This window comes from Poromitra crassiceps (genome assembly GCF_964638095.1).
Source record: "Poromitra crassiceps genome assembly, chromosome: 4".
NCBI lineage: Eukaryota > Metazoa > Chordata > Actinopteri > Beryciformes > Melamphaidae > Poromitra > Poromitra crassiceps.
The window spans coordinates 39,000,851-39,014,423 of NC_139626.1; the positions used below are offsets into that span (position 1 = coordinate 39,000,851).

Sequence of the window (13,573 nt, forward strand, 5' to 3'; positions counted from 1 at the left end):
CCCAACACCCCCACCCGGTCCAGAGACAAAGATGACTACGGGGGGAAGGGATATCTTTTTGGCAGTTTATCCATGTCAGTCAGTGACGAGATGAGCAAGATTTTGAGTTTGTGGGTACTAGATTTTACGCATGTGGTGCGACTCTGAGGGTTCAGCATTTTACACCATGCCATCTGTTGCATGCTTTACACTTCAATTAAAACTGTATGACATCATCCTGCATTTGAGAAGAGAACAGCCAAAAGGCCCTCTTCAGCTCAATGTGCTGGCCTGTTCTTTTCTCCAATAAGTTTATTTTTGCCTTGCACCCACGTTTTCTCATTGGATTGAGTGTGCTCACTATTGGCGAGTCTGGACAATCATCCTCTGGAAGACAAAAAAATAAAATAAAAAAACGTATCACTTGTCAAGGTTCTCAGAGTAGTTTTATTTCATTAGGGGATAAATTCAGACAAGAACTAATGTGACCCTCTCAACTTCACAGCTGGGGTGTTATTTTCAAGATTGAATGGAAAATAGGTTGTTTCAATCATACGACATTCAGCTTGCAAACGGGAGGCAAAAGAACACCATTTTCAACTCGGAGGACAGAGAGAGGTGCAACTCAGTTCTTCACTATCAACCCACTCCCTTTAATGGTGATTTTAAATTCATGGGATTTGCCTATGTATTGTATGTGCTCATTCACCCTTTAACAGCAGTGGTGGAATAGTGGCCCGGAGAAGGGAAACCACACCACAGGCCTAGAGCTGAGCAGCGACACTCTGCGTTAGCTAATGAGTCAGACCTGCTGTCGTCCTGCTGTTTGGTCAGCAGGCAAACCTACTGTACAAGAGTAGTCAAAGTCCACATTTGGGGCAATAGGTATACAGTGTTCACAAACCAAACACATTGATTTATATGGCATTTCTTATTATTATCATTGAAATGAACCAAATAAAACTGTTGACACATAATAGTCTTCCTCTTGCTCTTCGCCATTTTCCGAATTTAGACTTGGAGCAAGTTGTTGCAGTCTCTGTCTAGTCAGCCGTCGGCTTTAAACCAGTCAAGTCAACTTGAACGGAGCAGTCTCTTTTGCACAAGCCAGCTTCAAAGCCCACAGGTAATATGGTTAGAAATGACAGAGAGCAGGTGAAGATCTGTTGAAGAGAAGTCGTATAAAAGAGGGTAAACAGTGGAGCGCATGCCCCCCCCCCCCCCTCCCTCCACAAACGAGCAGAAATAAATGGATGTGGTTTAGTGTGCTCCGACATGGCTTTGTCTGTATGAGTGCATGTATTTGGCTGGCTAGGTGAAGTGTGTGCGTGTGTGTTCGTTCAGGGCTGGCTCTGGATGTGTCGGCGCAGCTCCTGGGCCTTGTCCCGCAGGTCCACTCTGCTGTCGGACTGCAGTGTGGACAGGGAGCGCTGCAGCTGCTCCCGGCTCTTCACAGACACGCAGTCCCACTGCTCGCTCTCTGCACACACACACACACACACACACACACACACACACACACACTTCATCAACACTACAGTGAGGCCAATGTCAATTATCTCTGGCATCATGCACTGACAAAATAAAAAGTGGCAAAACAATGGTTGGTGAGTACAGGTGTGAGTGGTGATTTTCAGTTAGTGCATTAACATTTTAATGAATGATGTGGTCTCACATGCGAGTTCATTGGGTAGTATTACAATGACTTCGAACTTAACTCAGCCAATTGGAACTGAGGATGACAATGCTACATTTGATAGGAAAATCTCAATTTAATCGGAAGGAGTGAATACTCACCTCCGGTTCTTTTCACCAACAGCTCCACAACTGACAAGGCCTCCGTCCTCACAGACGAGTAGCTCTTGTTTTCTGGATGGGAATGAACAACACAGTGTGTGAGTGGTGCTGTGTTGAAATCCACGCAGATGAGACTGCAGTGCAGAGTGCAGTAATGGGTGTGAGGGCCTTACCTAGAGGGTATGTGAGAGCAGCACAGGCCTCTGTGAGGATCTGGGACAGTGCATTGAAGTCTTGGTGGCCCTTCTCTAGCAGCAACAACCTACAGAGGAAAATTCTAACTTTATAAATGGCTCAATAACGTTTGCATAGGAGCGATGTACGTACTAATGAAGAGGAAACAGTGGTGAACGAGGACGTCCTGGGTTGGCTTGGTTCTTCTCACCCCTGGAAGTAGACCTTCAGAGACTGCAGGACGCCGAGCTGGACTCTCCAGGTGCTCAGCTTGAGCTTCTCACACATCAGACGGCACAACTCCACCTGGAAACGAGCTGCGCAGACGGAAACAAACATTACTTGTAGATTTTTTTTTTTTATTATAATTATTATACAGTATATATTTATTTTATATATTTCTACCATTCCTTTGTTTTGATCGTGTATTTACATTTAAATAGCACGTAAGACTATTTTCTACTACACATCTTGGAAAATGCCAATACGTGGGGTGACCGGAGGGAAAGGGCGGTGTGTCTCTGTGCTAGAAGGGCACGTCAGATTCTCACCCACTTGTTTAGCCTATGTTTGCCTTCAATTTATGGCCACCTAAATTACTACATCTAGTCAATAAACACTATCTCAAATGTCTTCTTAACAATACATGTAAGAGTAAAGAACTAGAAAACTGTAATCAATATTAATGACATTTTTTGCAAAAGTTATTTATGATAAGCAAGCAGCAACCTATTTGGCTCTGTGAAACCACATCCAGTACAAACACACAAAGCTCTGACTAGTACATTTTGAAAATGAGCCGGCTAGTAGTCAATTCAATTCAAAGAGACTTTATTGGCATGACCATAATTATTGATTTACAGTAGTAGTAAGTGAATGATTTAGGGATTTTTTAATTTCACTGCACCAGGTCACTTAAGATGTACGTCCGAACTCTATCTCTACTTACTCTGGGTCTGTGAGTTCCTGGGCCAGCTCTTTCCAAGGGTGTCAAAGGCACAGAGCAGAGCTTCTGTCTGCAGCTCTTTGTCCTTCACATCTCCATCGTCATCGTCCAGTGACCTCGGGCCGCTCTCTGGGCAGTTCTGTTGGGGAATTCGGAAAGTTCGATTGGCCCCCGATTACAAGGCTCCTTTACCTTACCCCAGGGATACTCAACTTGCTTTGCCCGGGGGCCACTTTCGTGAAATGATAGAAGGCCAGGGGCCAGTTAATAAACAATCAATATACATTTTTCTGTAGCAGATTGTAGGTTTTTGGGGTGTCAGCCGGAGTTTAGTCTGACAATGTTGTGCACACCGGATAGTTAGTTAGGTTAAGTACATACATAAGTGCCTGGGTAGCGGGCAGACGGCGGTATTTGACAATTTAGCAGCTAAATCATAGATTATTGAAAGATATTCCATATTCCAGACTGAAATGCTATAACAGAAGTGGAGTATTGGCCAGAATGACATGAACATTTGGACACTTATTCAGCGGGTATCTTGCATGTTGCGTTCAGGTGCACTGTTTTTTTTGTTGCAATTCCATCGCGGGCCACACAGGGGGTGCCCGCGGGCCGCATGTGGCCCGTGGGCCGCCAGTTGAGTATCACTGCCTTACCCCATTACAAGGCTCCTTTACCCGCTTATTGGAGAAACTTTATAGCCACGCTGCAGATCTCATTCATGTTCTGTTAGCACTATAACAACACATCAGCAATATCAAAACGTGTAGAACGTCATCGTACCTTCTTGATGAGAGGGATGAGGATGTCGGCCATGTCGCTGAAGCGGTCCTCCTGGCTGCTGTGCAGCACGTCTCCGGCACAGCGCAGGGCGGCCATCTTGTACACCAGGCTCTCCTTGCGGCACTCCTTCACCACCACCCCCAGCACCTCAGAGATGGTGGGCTGGCCTGCGCAAGGCTTCTGCAGCTCCGCGCTAAATCCGGAGAAGGAGGGTGGGGTGACAAGAGTGAGAATGGTAGGAATAATTTGTAAAAGAAAAGACATGAATGAATGTGCGAGATTGGCATCAACGGATAAAACTACTGCGAGAAGCCGCACCTGCATTTGGACACCACCGATCCAATGGCTTTCAACAGCTCCTCCTGGCGAAAAGAAAAGAAAAGATCAAAACAACGGTGTGAGAAAATGTAACGTTAAAATGTGAATGAGACCACTCCCATCACTCCATGATTCAGGGCGAACCTCCGGGAAAAGTATACCAATCAAAAAGCTTGTTTTCAACAGCTATTCCCTCTGAGCTAAAGTGATCCCTTTTGATTGTATGTTCTGCCATTGTATTTGTACCTTGCCAGCCCATGTGCGTCCCGCCAGTCCCTGTATTAAAGCCGTTAGCACCAAGCCAAGGTGTGGCGCCACCAACGAGCCCGTCTGTTCCTTGGCAACGGTTGCCATGGCAGCTGCGCCCTGAGCCTTCATCTTCCAGGACTGGGACTGCAGTGCCTTCTGCGTGATAGCGATCAGCTCCGTCATGTAGAGTCTGATGCCTCCAAAGCTGCCTGGTATCAAAGTAAAGTTCAAATAATAAAAGGTCAAGCTGTCACAGTGACAATACATTATACACAAGAGCTTTTAGGATTTAGATTGTTGTCTTTGATATTTCACACGCAAGTCCACTGTCTGCTCAAATCTACAATACATTGTGTCTATGTACATACGATTCAACACAAGCTTTATTCCAAAGTGCTATATATACACACAAACCCGCACGCACACGCGCACACAGACTTTAACTGATTGTCATTATTTAATATTTTTTAAATATAGAAGTTGCAGTCTATAAAAATGGTTTCACTGCGAACCAAGGAATAGTACCCTTTAAAATGAGCAAAATTAGTTTTGCACATTTCAATCATTTTCATCAATCATGTCAAGAGTTGTAATTTTGGAAGAAACCTCCTTCCTATTTAGATTGTGTGTGTATTGCCCACCTGGGACGTTCTCCTGCCACACCTCGGCCCACAGCGTGGCATCGTGGCACTCTCCCTTCTCCTCGTCGGGGCCTGGCGCCTGGTGCATGCCCAGGAAGGCCAGGGGCAGCGCCACCCCCGCATGGCTTTTCAGCACATCAGGACTGTAGTGGCTGATGGCGTGCACCGTCAACGCACATGACGACTTATACACTGGCTCTGTGTGGGGAGAGACAATGGTTTAGGGACGGACAGTGGAGTCAGACATTCTCCAGGCTGTGAAATGCACATTCAATGAGATGATCCTGTGAAGGTCAAAGTACAGGTGGGAACGTGTCGTTTCCTGTCCTCACCCTCTTTCTCCAGGTACCAGGTGTTGAGCTTCAGTAGTAGTTTCTCCACACTGCTGTCTTTTGCAGTCTGATGGGGCAAACAAACATGCCATTATGATCCTTGAGGATGGCAATTAGTGCTTACTGAGTCATTGAGAACAACCTATGGTGTAGTTACTGTAACGAGCTTATCATAACCGGTGCTTACCCTGACTAGTTACTGTAACAAGCTTATCATAACTGGTGCTTACCCTGACTAGTTACTGTAACGAGCTTATCATAACCGGTGCTTACCCTGACTAGTTACTGTAACGAGCTTATCATAACCGGTGCTTACTCATTAGTTACTGTAACAAGCTTATCATAACCGGTGCTTACCCTGACTAGTTACTGTAACGAGCTTATCATAACCGGTGCTTACTCATTAGTTACTGTAACGAGCTTATCATAACCGGTGCTTACCCTGACTAGTTACTGTAACGAGCTTATCATAACCGGTGCTTACCCTGACTAGTTACTGTAACGAGCTTATCATAACCGGTGCTTACCCTGACTAGTTACTGTAACGAGCTTATCATAACCGGTGCTTACCCTGACTAGTTACTGTAACAAGCTTATCATAACCGGTGCTTACTCACTAGTTACTGTAACGAGCTTATCATAACCGGTGCTTACCCTGACTAGTTACTGTAACAAGCTTATCATAACCGGTGCTTACCCTGACTAGTTACTGTAACGAGCTTATCATAACCAGTGCTTACCCTGACTAGTTACTGTAACGAGCTTATCATAACCAGTGCTTACCCTGACTAGTTACTGTAACAAGCTTATCATAACCGGTGCTTACCCTGACTAGTTACTGTAACGAGCTTATCATAACCAGTGCTTACCCTGACTAGTTACTGTAACAAGCTTATCATAACCGGTGCTTACCCTGACTAGTTACTGTAACGAGCTTATCATAACCGGTGCTTACTCACTAGCTACTGTAATGAGCTTATCATAACCGGTGCTTACCCTGACTAGTTACTGTAACAAGCTTATCATAACCAGTGCTTACCCTGACTAGTTACTGTAACGAGCTTATCATAACCGGTGCTTACCCTGACTAGTTACTGTAACAAGCTTATCATAACCGGTGCTTACCCTGACTAGTTACTGTAACGAGCTTATCATAACCGGTGCTTACTCACTAGCTACTGTAATGAGCTTATCATAACCGGTGCTTACCCTGACTAGTTACTGTAACGAGCTTATCATAACCAGTGCTTACCCTGACTAGTTACTGTAACGAGCTTATCATAACCAGTGCTTACCCTGACTAGTTACTGTAACGAGCTTATCATAACCGGTGCTTACCCTGACTAGTTACTGCAACGAGCTTATCATAACCGGTGCTTACTCACTAGTTACTGTAACAAGCTTATCATAACCGGTGCTTACCCTGACTAGTTACTGTAACGAGCTTATCATAACCGGTGCTTACTCACTAGTTACTGTAACGAGCTTATCATAACCGGTGCTTACTCACTAGTTACTGTAACAAGCTTATCATAACCGGTGCTTACCCTGACTAGTTACTGTAACGAGCTTATCATAACCGGTGCTTACTCACTAGTTACTGTAACGAGCTTATCATAACCGGTGCTTACTCACTAGTTACTGTAACGAGCTTATCATAACCGGTGCTTACTCACTAGTTACTGTAACGAGCTTATCATAACCGGTGCTTACCCTGACTAGTTACTGCAACAAGCTTATCATAACCGGTGCTTACCCTGACTAGTTACTGTAACGAGCTTATCATAACCAGTGCTTACCCTGACTAGTTACTGTAACGAGCTTATCATAACCAGTGCTTACCCTGACTAGTTACTGTAACGAGCTTATCATAACCGGTGCTTACCCTGACTAGTTACTGCAACGAGCTTATCATAACCGGTGCTTACTCACTAGTTACTGTAACAAGCTTATCATAACCGGTGCTTACCCTGACTAGTTACTGTAACGAGCTTATCATAACCGGTGCTTACTCACTAGTTACTGTAACGAGCTTATCATAACCGGTGCTTACTCACTAGTTACTGTAACAAGCTTATCATAACCGGTGCTTACCCTGACTAGTTACTGTAACGAGCTTATCATAACCGGTGCTTACTCACTAGTTACTGTAACGAGCTTATCATAACCGGTGCTTACTCACTAGTTACTGTAACGAGCTTATCATAACCGGTGCTTACTCACTAGTTACTGTAACGAGCTTATCATAACCGGTGCTTACCCTGACTAGTTACTGCAACAAGCTTATCATAACCGGTGCTTACCCTGACTAGTTACTGTAACAAGCTTATCATAACCGGTGCTTACCCTGACTAGTTACTGTAACGAGCTTATCATAACCGGTGCTTACCCTGACTAGTTACTGTAACAAGCTTATCATAACCGGTGCTTACCCTGACTAGTTACTGCAACAAGCTTATCATAACCGGTGCTTACCCTGACTAGTTACTGTAACAAGCTTATCATAACCGGTGCTTACCCTGACTAGTTACTGCAACAAGCTTATCATAACCGGTGCTTACCCTGACTAGTTACTGTAACGAGCTTATCATAACCAGTGCTTACCCTGACTAGTTACTGTAACGAGCTTATCATAACCAGTGCTTACCCTGACTAGTTACTGTAACAAGCTTATCATAACCAGTGCTTACCCTGACTAGGTGGCCCAGAGCGAAGGCAAAGGCTTTCTGCACTACACTGCTCCGGTCATGGATGCCATTCAGCAGGGAGCTCATCAGTTTACCTGCAACACCACGCACGCGCACACGCACGCACGCACACACACACACACACACACACACACACACACACACACACACACACACACACACACACACACACACACACAGAAATGTTATCAATGAAAAACTATCAATTGATTGATGGCGTATTTGGAGCGACTGATTCATTTTGTTTTCATCAATGCTAATTTGGTAGATAGGCTCAGCTCTTCAAATACTTTGTAAGAAAAAGTGACTTTGATGTCAGCAGTAATTTTGCAGGAGTCGTTTCTTGTTCAGACGGTTGACATCTCTCTTTGGAACAAAGCGCTGCTTCATACATGTACTATATGAAGCATCACGTAGTGGAGGCCGCCATCGCTTCTTCTCAAGCCACAGACCCTTCCCTCAACTGCATGACAACATTCACTTCAAACCCACATGTGACCCAACATGGAAAAAATAAGCACATTGGAGGAAAGATTTTTATGTGCGTCTTTCATAGATAATTGATCTTTGCAGTCAGAAGTTCATTTCTACGTGAATTACTCAAATCCACTGTCATCGGTTCACTAGAAGCATGCAGTCAATACATGGCAGGAATGGACAACTATGTGAGCTGTACCTGAGTATGGGGTGAGGTCTTGGGGACACTGCACTGTGAGGGAAACGATGACACTAGCACAGCCGCCCTACGGAGAGAGGAGACAAATGTGAATACCTAGGAAAAGGTTGACTTGGGAAACCGCATGTTTCCATACAGGAAGCAGACAAGGGGCAACGCATGGAAAATAGGCAGCTGAAGTGAAATCAGGACGTCGCAAATAAGCACACAAGTAAACCATTAGCCAATGAATGACAATGTGAGTTACTGTATGTGTGTGTCTACCTTGGTACCCAGGCCCACCCCACTCTTGAGTAGCTCACAGAGCCTGGGAACCAGCTCTCCCAGCACAGATACATCCAGGTGCTGCAGACACTGTGTACAAAACACACAACGACATAGCCTTAAAAACAGCTGACAGTTTTTTCTTGTTTTTCTTGGTTTTGCCTAAAATCCAAAAACGTGTTTACTGGGACCTCAATAGTGTTGTTTTTACCATGTTAATTGTCTCCATCATGGGGGAGGACTTGGCAGCGCTCAGCCTGGCGGCATCCATGGCGCTCTAGAAAAAACAACACACCGCATGACAAGGTGACGTGGTAAAACTTAGAGTGTAGTGAGTGGACGTGAGTGATGATCAAGTTGAGGTTACCTTCTCCTGATCTGTGGCCCTGAGGCTGAGGTAGTTGAGGACCTGAGGCTCCAGGGTGCTGAGGGCCTCCAGCAGGGCGGGGATGAGCCGCGCAGCATGAGGCTTCAGCCTGGCACCAGCAGTCTTACTGACTTTCACCAGGGTCTGGATACTGGTGGAGAGAGCAACACAGAGGGAATGGGAAAGAACCTTAACCAGGGTCTGGATACTGGTGGAGAGGAACACAGAGTGAATGGGAAAGAACAAGGTAGAGAGTGAAGCTTAGGACATACTCCAGGAAGGCAGCGCGAGGCGGAGCTCCGCCACCCCGGGAGCGCGGGTCGAGGTGTTCATACTCAGAGTGCTGCTCAGAGCACCGCTGTTTACATAGTATCAAGTCAATGATGAAGTCAATGAAATGCAATTAAAAGTCAATGGAATGCCATTATGTTCAGTAGACTGCGGTTTCACTCTCAAACGGTTGTATCAGCACATGAATAGAATCGCCAATCCTCTTTTTATTGAATGTAAATAGGCCTAGATCTGTCTCAGTACAGCACATTACTTGAAATGACTAAAAACTAACAGTTAAGGTCCTTACACATCGGGAGCGTTTTTTTCGTGCGATTAATTGGCACGTCAATAATATTTTCCGAACCTATATCAGTCAATGCAACCGTGCATACCAACGGTGAAGTTTCGCTGAGCGTTATTGCGGCGTTTATTTTTTCGAACCACGGTCGATTTTTCAGAAATTCGCTTCCGACGTGTACACATCTGTGGCTGTGATTGACAGGTGGGTCAAAACTCGCATCGCAATTTCGTGCCGTATTTTCGCATCGCTCTTGATGTGTAAGGAGGACCTTTAAGCCCAATTTATGCTTCGTCTGCCGACACTTTTGAAATGGTCGCCGACAGAAATGAGGACTTGAATCGACACTTTCAAGTGTCTGCGAGCAGTGTCTGCTACCTGGTGAAATGTCTAGTGTCGCTGACTACGTCACATAATGTCGCGCAAGTCTGATTGGCTATATAGACGGGCACGCGCGACTTCCTTGTTTTAGTTTTCGCTGAAATGAAATTAATGAGCGTGTCCCCGGTATTTTTATCAGCCTGTCCTTGATGTATGACTTCGTGAAAATCACAAAGAACACCGTGACCAACTTCCCAGAGAGAGAGGAAGTGATTGTGTGGTTGTGTGTCGTTATATGCGGCGACGTGGGTTCACTGACAGCATTCCCTCTCTTGCCTGTCTACTCTGCACTAGTTCTCTGCCTCCCTCTGTCTCTAGCGTCACGTGACCGTTGCGCCGTGGAGAGAAGCATAAATGCAGCAACATGAGCGACACTTTATTTTTCGTCTGCGACCATGTGCTGAGCGACACTTTCTAATAAGTATAAATTAAGCTTTGGAAATCAAAGTTTAACACAAGAAATGTGGTCAAAACATGGCTCAGTGTAGCCTACTTCATTTCATTTCTCTTCCTGTCTCTCCTCATGGATCTATTGTCTCCCTGCAAAGCGGAGCAGAGCGGTGCGGCGCGCTGCTAGAAAAATCTGGCGATACGCGTTTACGGCTGCGGTGGCCTCGCCCCCACCGCGATTACATCATATTGGCCGCACGGCCCTCGCGGTTGGAAGCGCACGTAGAGTATGTCCCGCCCTTAAGGGAGAGTTATGCTGCGTTCACACTGTGGCCAAAGAAAAGAAGCCACAGGACGTGTGTATTTCAGATCAGAACGCTTTGGAAATCATGTCGAGAGCACAGACCACAGACACAGAGATTGTTTTGTTTTTTTCCCCCTGCCGTCGCGCGCAGTACGGGTCAGGATGCAGTACGGGTCAGGACGCAGTACGGGTCAGGACGCAGTACTGGTCAGGACGCAGTACGGGTCAGGATGCAGTACGGGTCAGGATGCAGTACGGGTCAGGATGCAGTAGGGGTCAGGATGCAGTAGGGGTCAGGATGCAGTACGGGTCAGGATGCAGTACGGGTCAGGATGCAGTACGGGTCAGGATGCAGTACGGGTCAGTACGCAGTACGGGTCAGTACGCAGTACGGGTCAGGACGCAGTACGGGTCAGGATGCAGTACGGGTCAGGATGCAGTACAGGTCAGGATGCAGTACGGGTCAGGATGCAGTACGGATCAGGACGCAGTACAGGTCAGGATGCAGTACGGGTCAGGATGCAGTACGGGTCAGAATGCAGTACGGGTCAGTAAGGTCACTCGGATGGTAGCCAGCTAGTTTCGTCTGTTTGTTGTTGTTGATTGTTCGCACTGTAAACATGAAAGACAGATTATTGGCAATTCTGGCAGCAGCAGAGTTTAAAGATCCCCCTGCCAGGAGAAGAGGTAGGAGGAGTAACTGACGAGTAGAGCGCTTTTCCTCCAAATGTTGAACTCTTTTCAGCATGAGACCCCCAGAGCGCTCCGCCCAAAAACACTCGCCGCCAAGAGCGCTTAAACGCCAGGTCCGGTCCTTGAAAGAGCGCTCCTAGCATGTCCTTACAATAGAGAATGTATTGTAGAAAAGCTGCTGGTTTCTCAAATACACACGTCCTGTCTGAACAGCCCCTTAGTCAACTGCAATGGCAAACTGCCTTCTTGTTGCCATGGTGATTTTAATAAACAATAAGTTTGACCATCCCATGCACATTGATACAATAACCAATAGCACTGTCTTCATTTGCATTTTCAATATTTAATGTAGCTTCAAAATGGTTTATATTTTGCATAACTTATTATATATGACTCCCACTGTAAACTAATAGGAAGCTAAGCAGGGGATTTGAATAGTCTAGCTAGCCAAACTTGGCAAAAGGGTCCTTGCTTATCCAAAACTTCATCTTTGTTGGCTCATATGTGGGTACAGCTATTTTTGCTAGCTAGTCTATCGCATATTGCCCAAATGTGAATGCAGTATTTCTCAGAGAGACAGACAGAAAGGGAGATGGGTTCAGCAGCATATGACATTTCAGGACAAGGACACGCAAGAAAACAAACACTACAGTTGCGCGCTACAAAAACAGCAAAGCAGAGAGGCCGTTACCTGAGTGAGCGGACCTCTGACACATTGCTAACGATGCCTTTGTCCAGCAGGGTGGGCAACAGTACCGCCACAGTCCTCTGGGCTGCAGTGCCCGTGGACTCACACATACGAGCGCACACCTGGACAGAGAGAGACAGTGTGTCGAGGGACGAGCACTTGGACAACGCATCTACACACACACACAAACAAATATGAACACATACAGGCAGGCAAGACTCATGACAAACGGCCTTACCTTACTGAGTGTTTTCAGGGTTAGGTCTGCGGCCTTCCTCACGGATTCCTGAAATGCAACCACGACACGGTCAGAATCGTAGCCAGACTCTGAGCTAACTGTAACAGGGGTCATAACACGTCTCGAGGTTTTCGTCGAAAGGAATGAAACGCCCTTTATGGAATCATTATGGTTAGCTATGACTAGAGTTTACGAGAAAAGAGACAATGTATACTTGTAATTATGTTCATGTTTAGTCTACTGTCACACTATCCTGTATGTGAGGTCCTGTTAAGAGTTTGTCTGACATGTAGTGTGTGAATCCTGCATTGTCGACTCTGTCTTATAACGTGTTAAAAAGAGAAAAAAAACAGTCAAATTCTTTGTGCATCAGTTGTGATTGGTGAATAAGAGCGATTCTGATGAATATTTCACCTTGATGTCATCAAGGACTCTGAACAGCGTCTCCCACATCTCCGCCAAGTGATCGATGAGGTCATCGGCCTGGCGACCGCGGATCAAGTCGTTCAGAGCCAGGCAGCTGGATGGGAAGTCAACATGAATCCAACCAACTTCCTTCAGGCTACAAACTTTGACATTATATTTTAGCAGTGAGGCGCTTAACCCGGGAAAGTTGCAGTCAACAAACTACAAGCAACCAGTGGGCTTAATGCACTCAATAGTATTCCTGTGACCACAGAACAAGCATGTATGAGAGAATTACTAGAAAAACAAGTAAAACACAACCTAAGGAAAGACAAGGGACATTTTTTAAGAACAATTGGTCTTCTACACACACTCACAAAACTCAGGCTACATAAATAGATGAAGGTAGATACTATTATGAGCATCTTGGGATACTTAGGATTTATACATAACTCATATGGGCTGTGTGCTGTCATTGTACCTGGACTCTATACATAACTCATATGGGCTGTGTGCTGTCATTGTACCTGGACTCCCGTACTCTCCAGGTGTTACTGGTCAGGTTGGAGATGACATCCTGCAGAATCTCCTTGAGATACTTATCCACCTGAAACACACCAGCCCAGTCAAATGTGCACGTACAACACACTGATGATGGCAGCCATT

The 13,573-nt window shown here is 45.7% G+C and overlaps 1 protein-coding gene across 1 annotated transcript in view; it reads right to left on the reverse strand.

Moving 5' to 3' along the window:
* Window positions 1-421: 421 nt before the first annotated feature.
* ecpas (Ecm29 proteasome adaptor and scaffold) overlaps window positions 422-13,573 on the reverse strand; it is a gene marked incomplete at its 5' end in the record, with an annotated part of 32,853 nt that continues 19,701 nt past the window's right edge. The window contains 19 exons of the mRNA XM_083635905.1: window positions 422-1,459; window positions 1,777-1,848; window positions 1,950-2,038; window positions 2,162-2,267; window positions 2,900-3,035; window positions 3,683-3,875; window positions 4,001-4,044; window positions 4,247-4,458; window positions 4,891-5,088; window positions 5,223-5,289; window positions 7,913-8,004; window positions 8,607-8,673; window positions 8,871-8,960; window positions 9,082-9,147; window positions 9,238-9,388; window positions 12,268-12,386; window positions 12,503-12,550; window positions 12,917-13,022; window positions 13,435-13,514. Coding sequence (XP_083492031.1) covers window positions 1,320-1,459; window positions 1,777-1,848; window positions 1,950-2,038; window positions 2,162-2,267; window positions 2,900-3,035; window positions 3,683-3,875; window positions 4,001-4,044; window positions 4,247-4,458; window positions 4,891-5,088; window positions 5,223-5,289; window positions 7,913-8,004; window positions 8,607-8,673; window positions 8,871-8,960; window positions 9,082-9,147; window positions 9,238-9,388; window positions 12,268-12,386; window positions 12,503-12,550; window positions 12,917-13,022; window positions 13,435-13,514 — 2,076 coding nt within the window. The 3' untranslated portion in view covers window positions 422-1,319. The remainder of the gene's footprint in view (window positions 1,460-1,776; window positions 1,849-1,949; window positions 2,039-2,161; window positions 2,268-2,899; window positions 3,036-3,682; window positions 3,876-4,000; window positions 4,045-4,246; window positions 4,459-4,890; window positions 5,089-5,222; window positions 5,290-7,912; window positions 8,005-8,606; window positions 8,674-8,870; window positions 8,961-9,081; window positions 9,148-9,237; window positions 9,389-12,267; window positions 12,387-12,502; window positions 12,551-12,916; window positions 13,023-13,434; window positions 13,515-13,573) is intronic.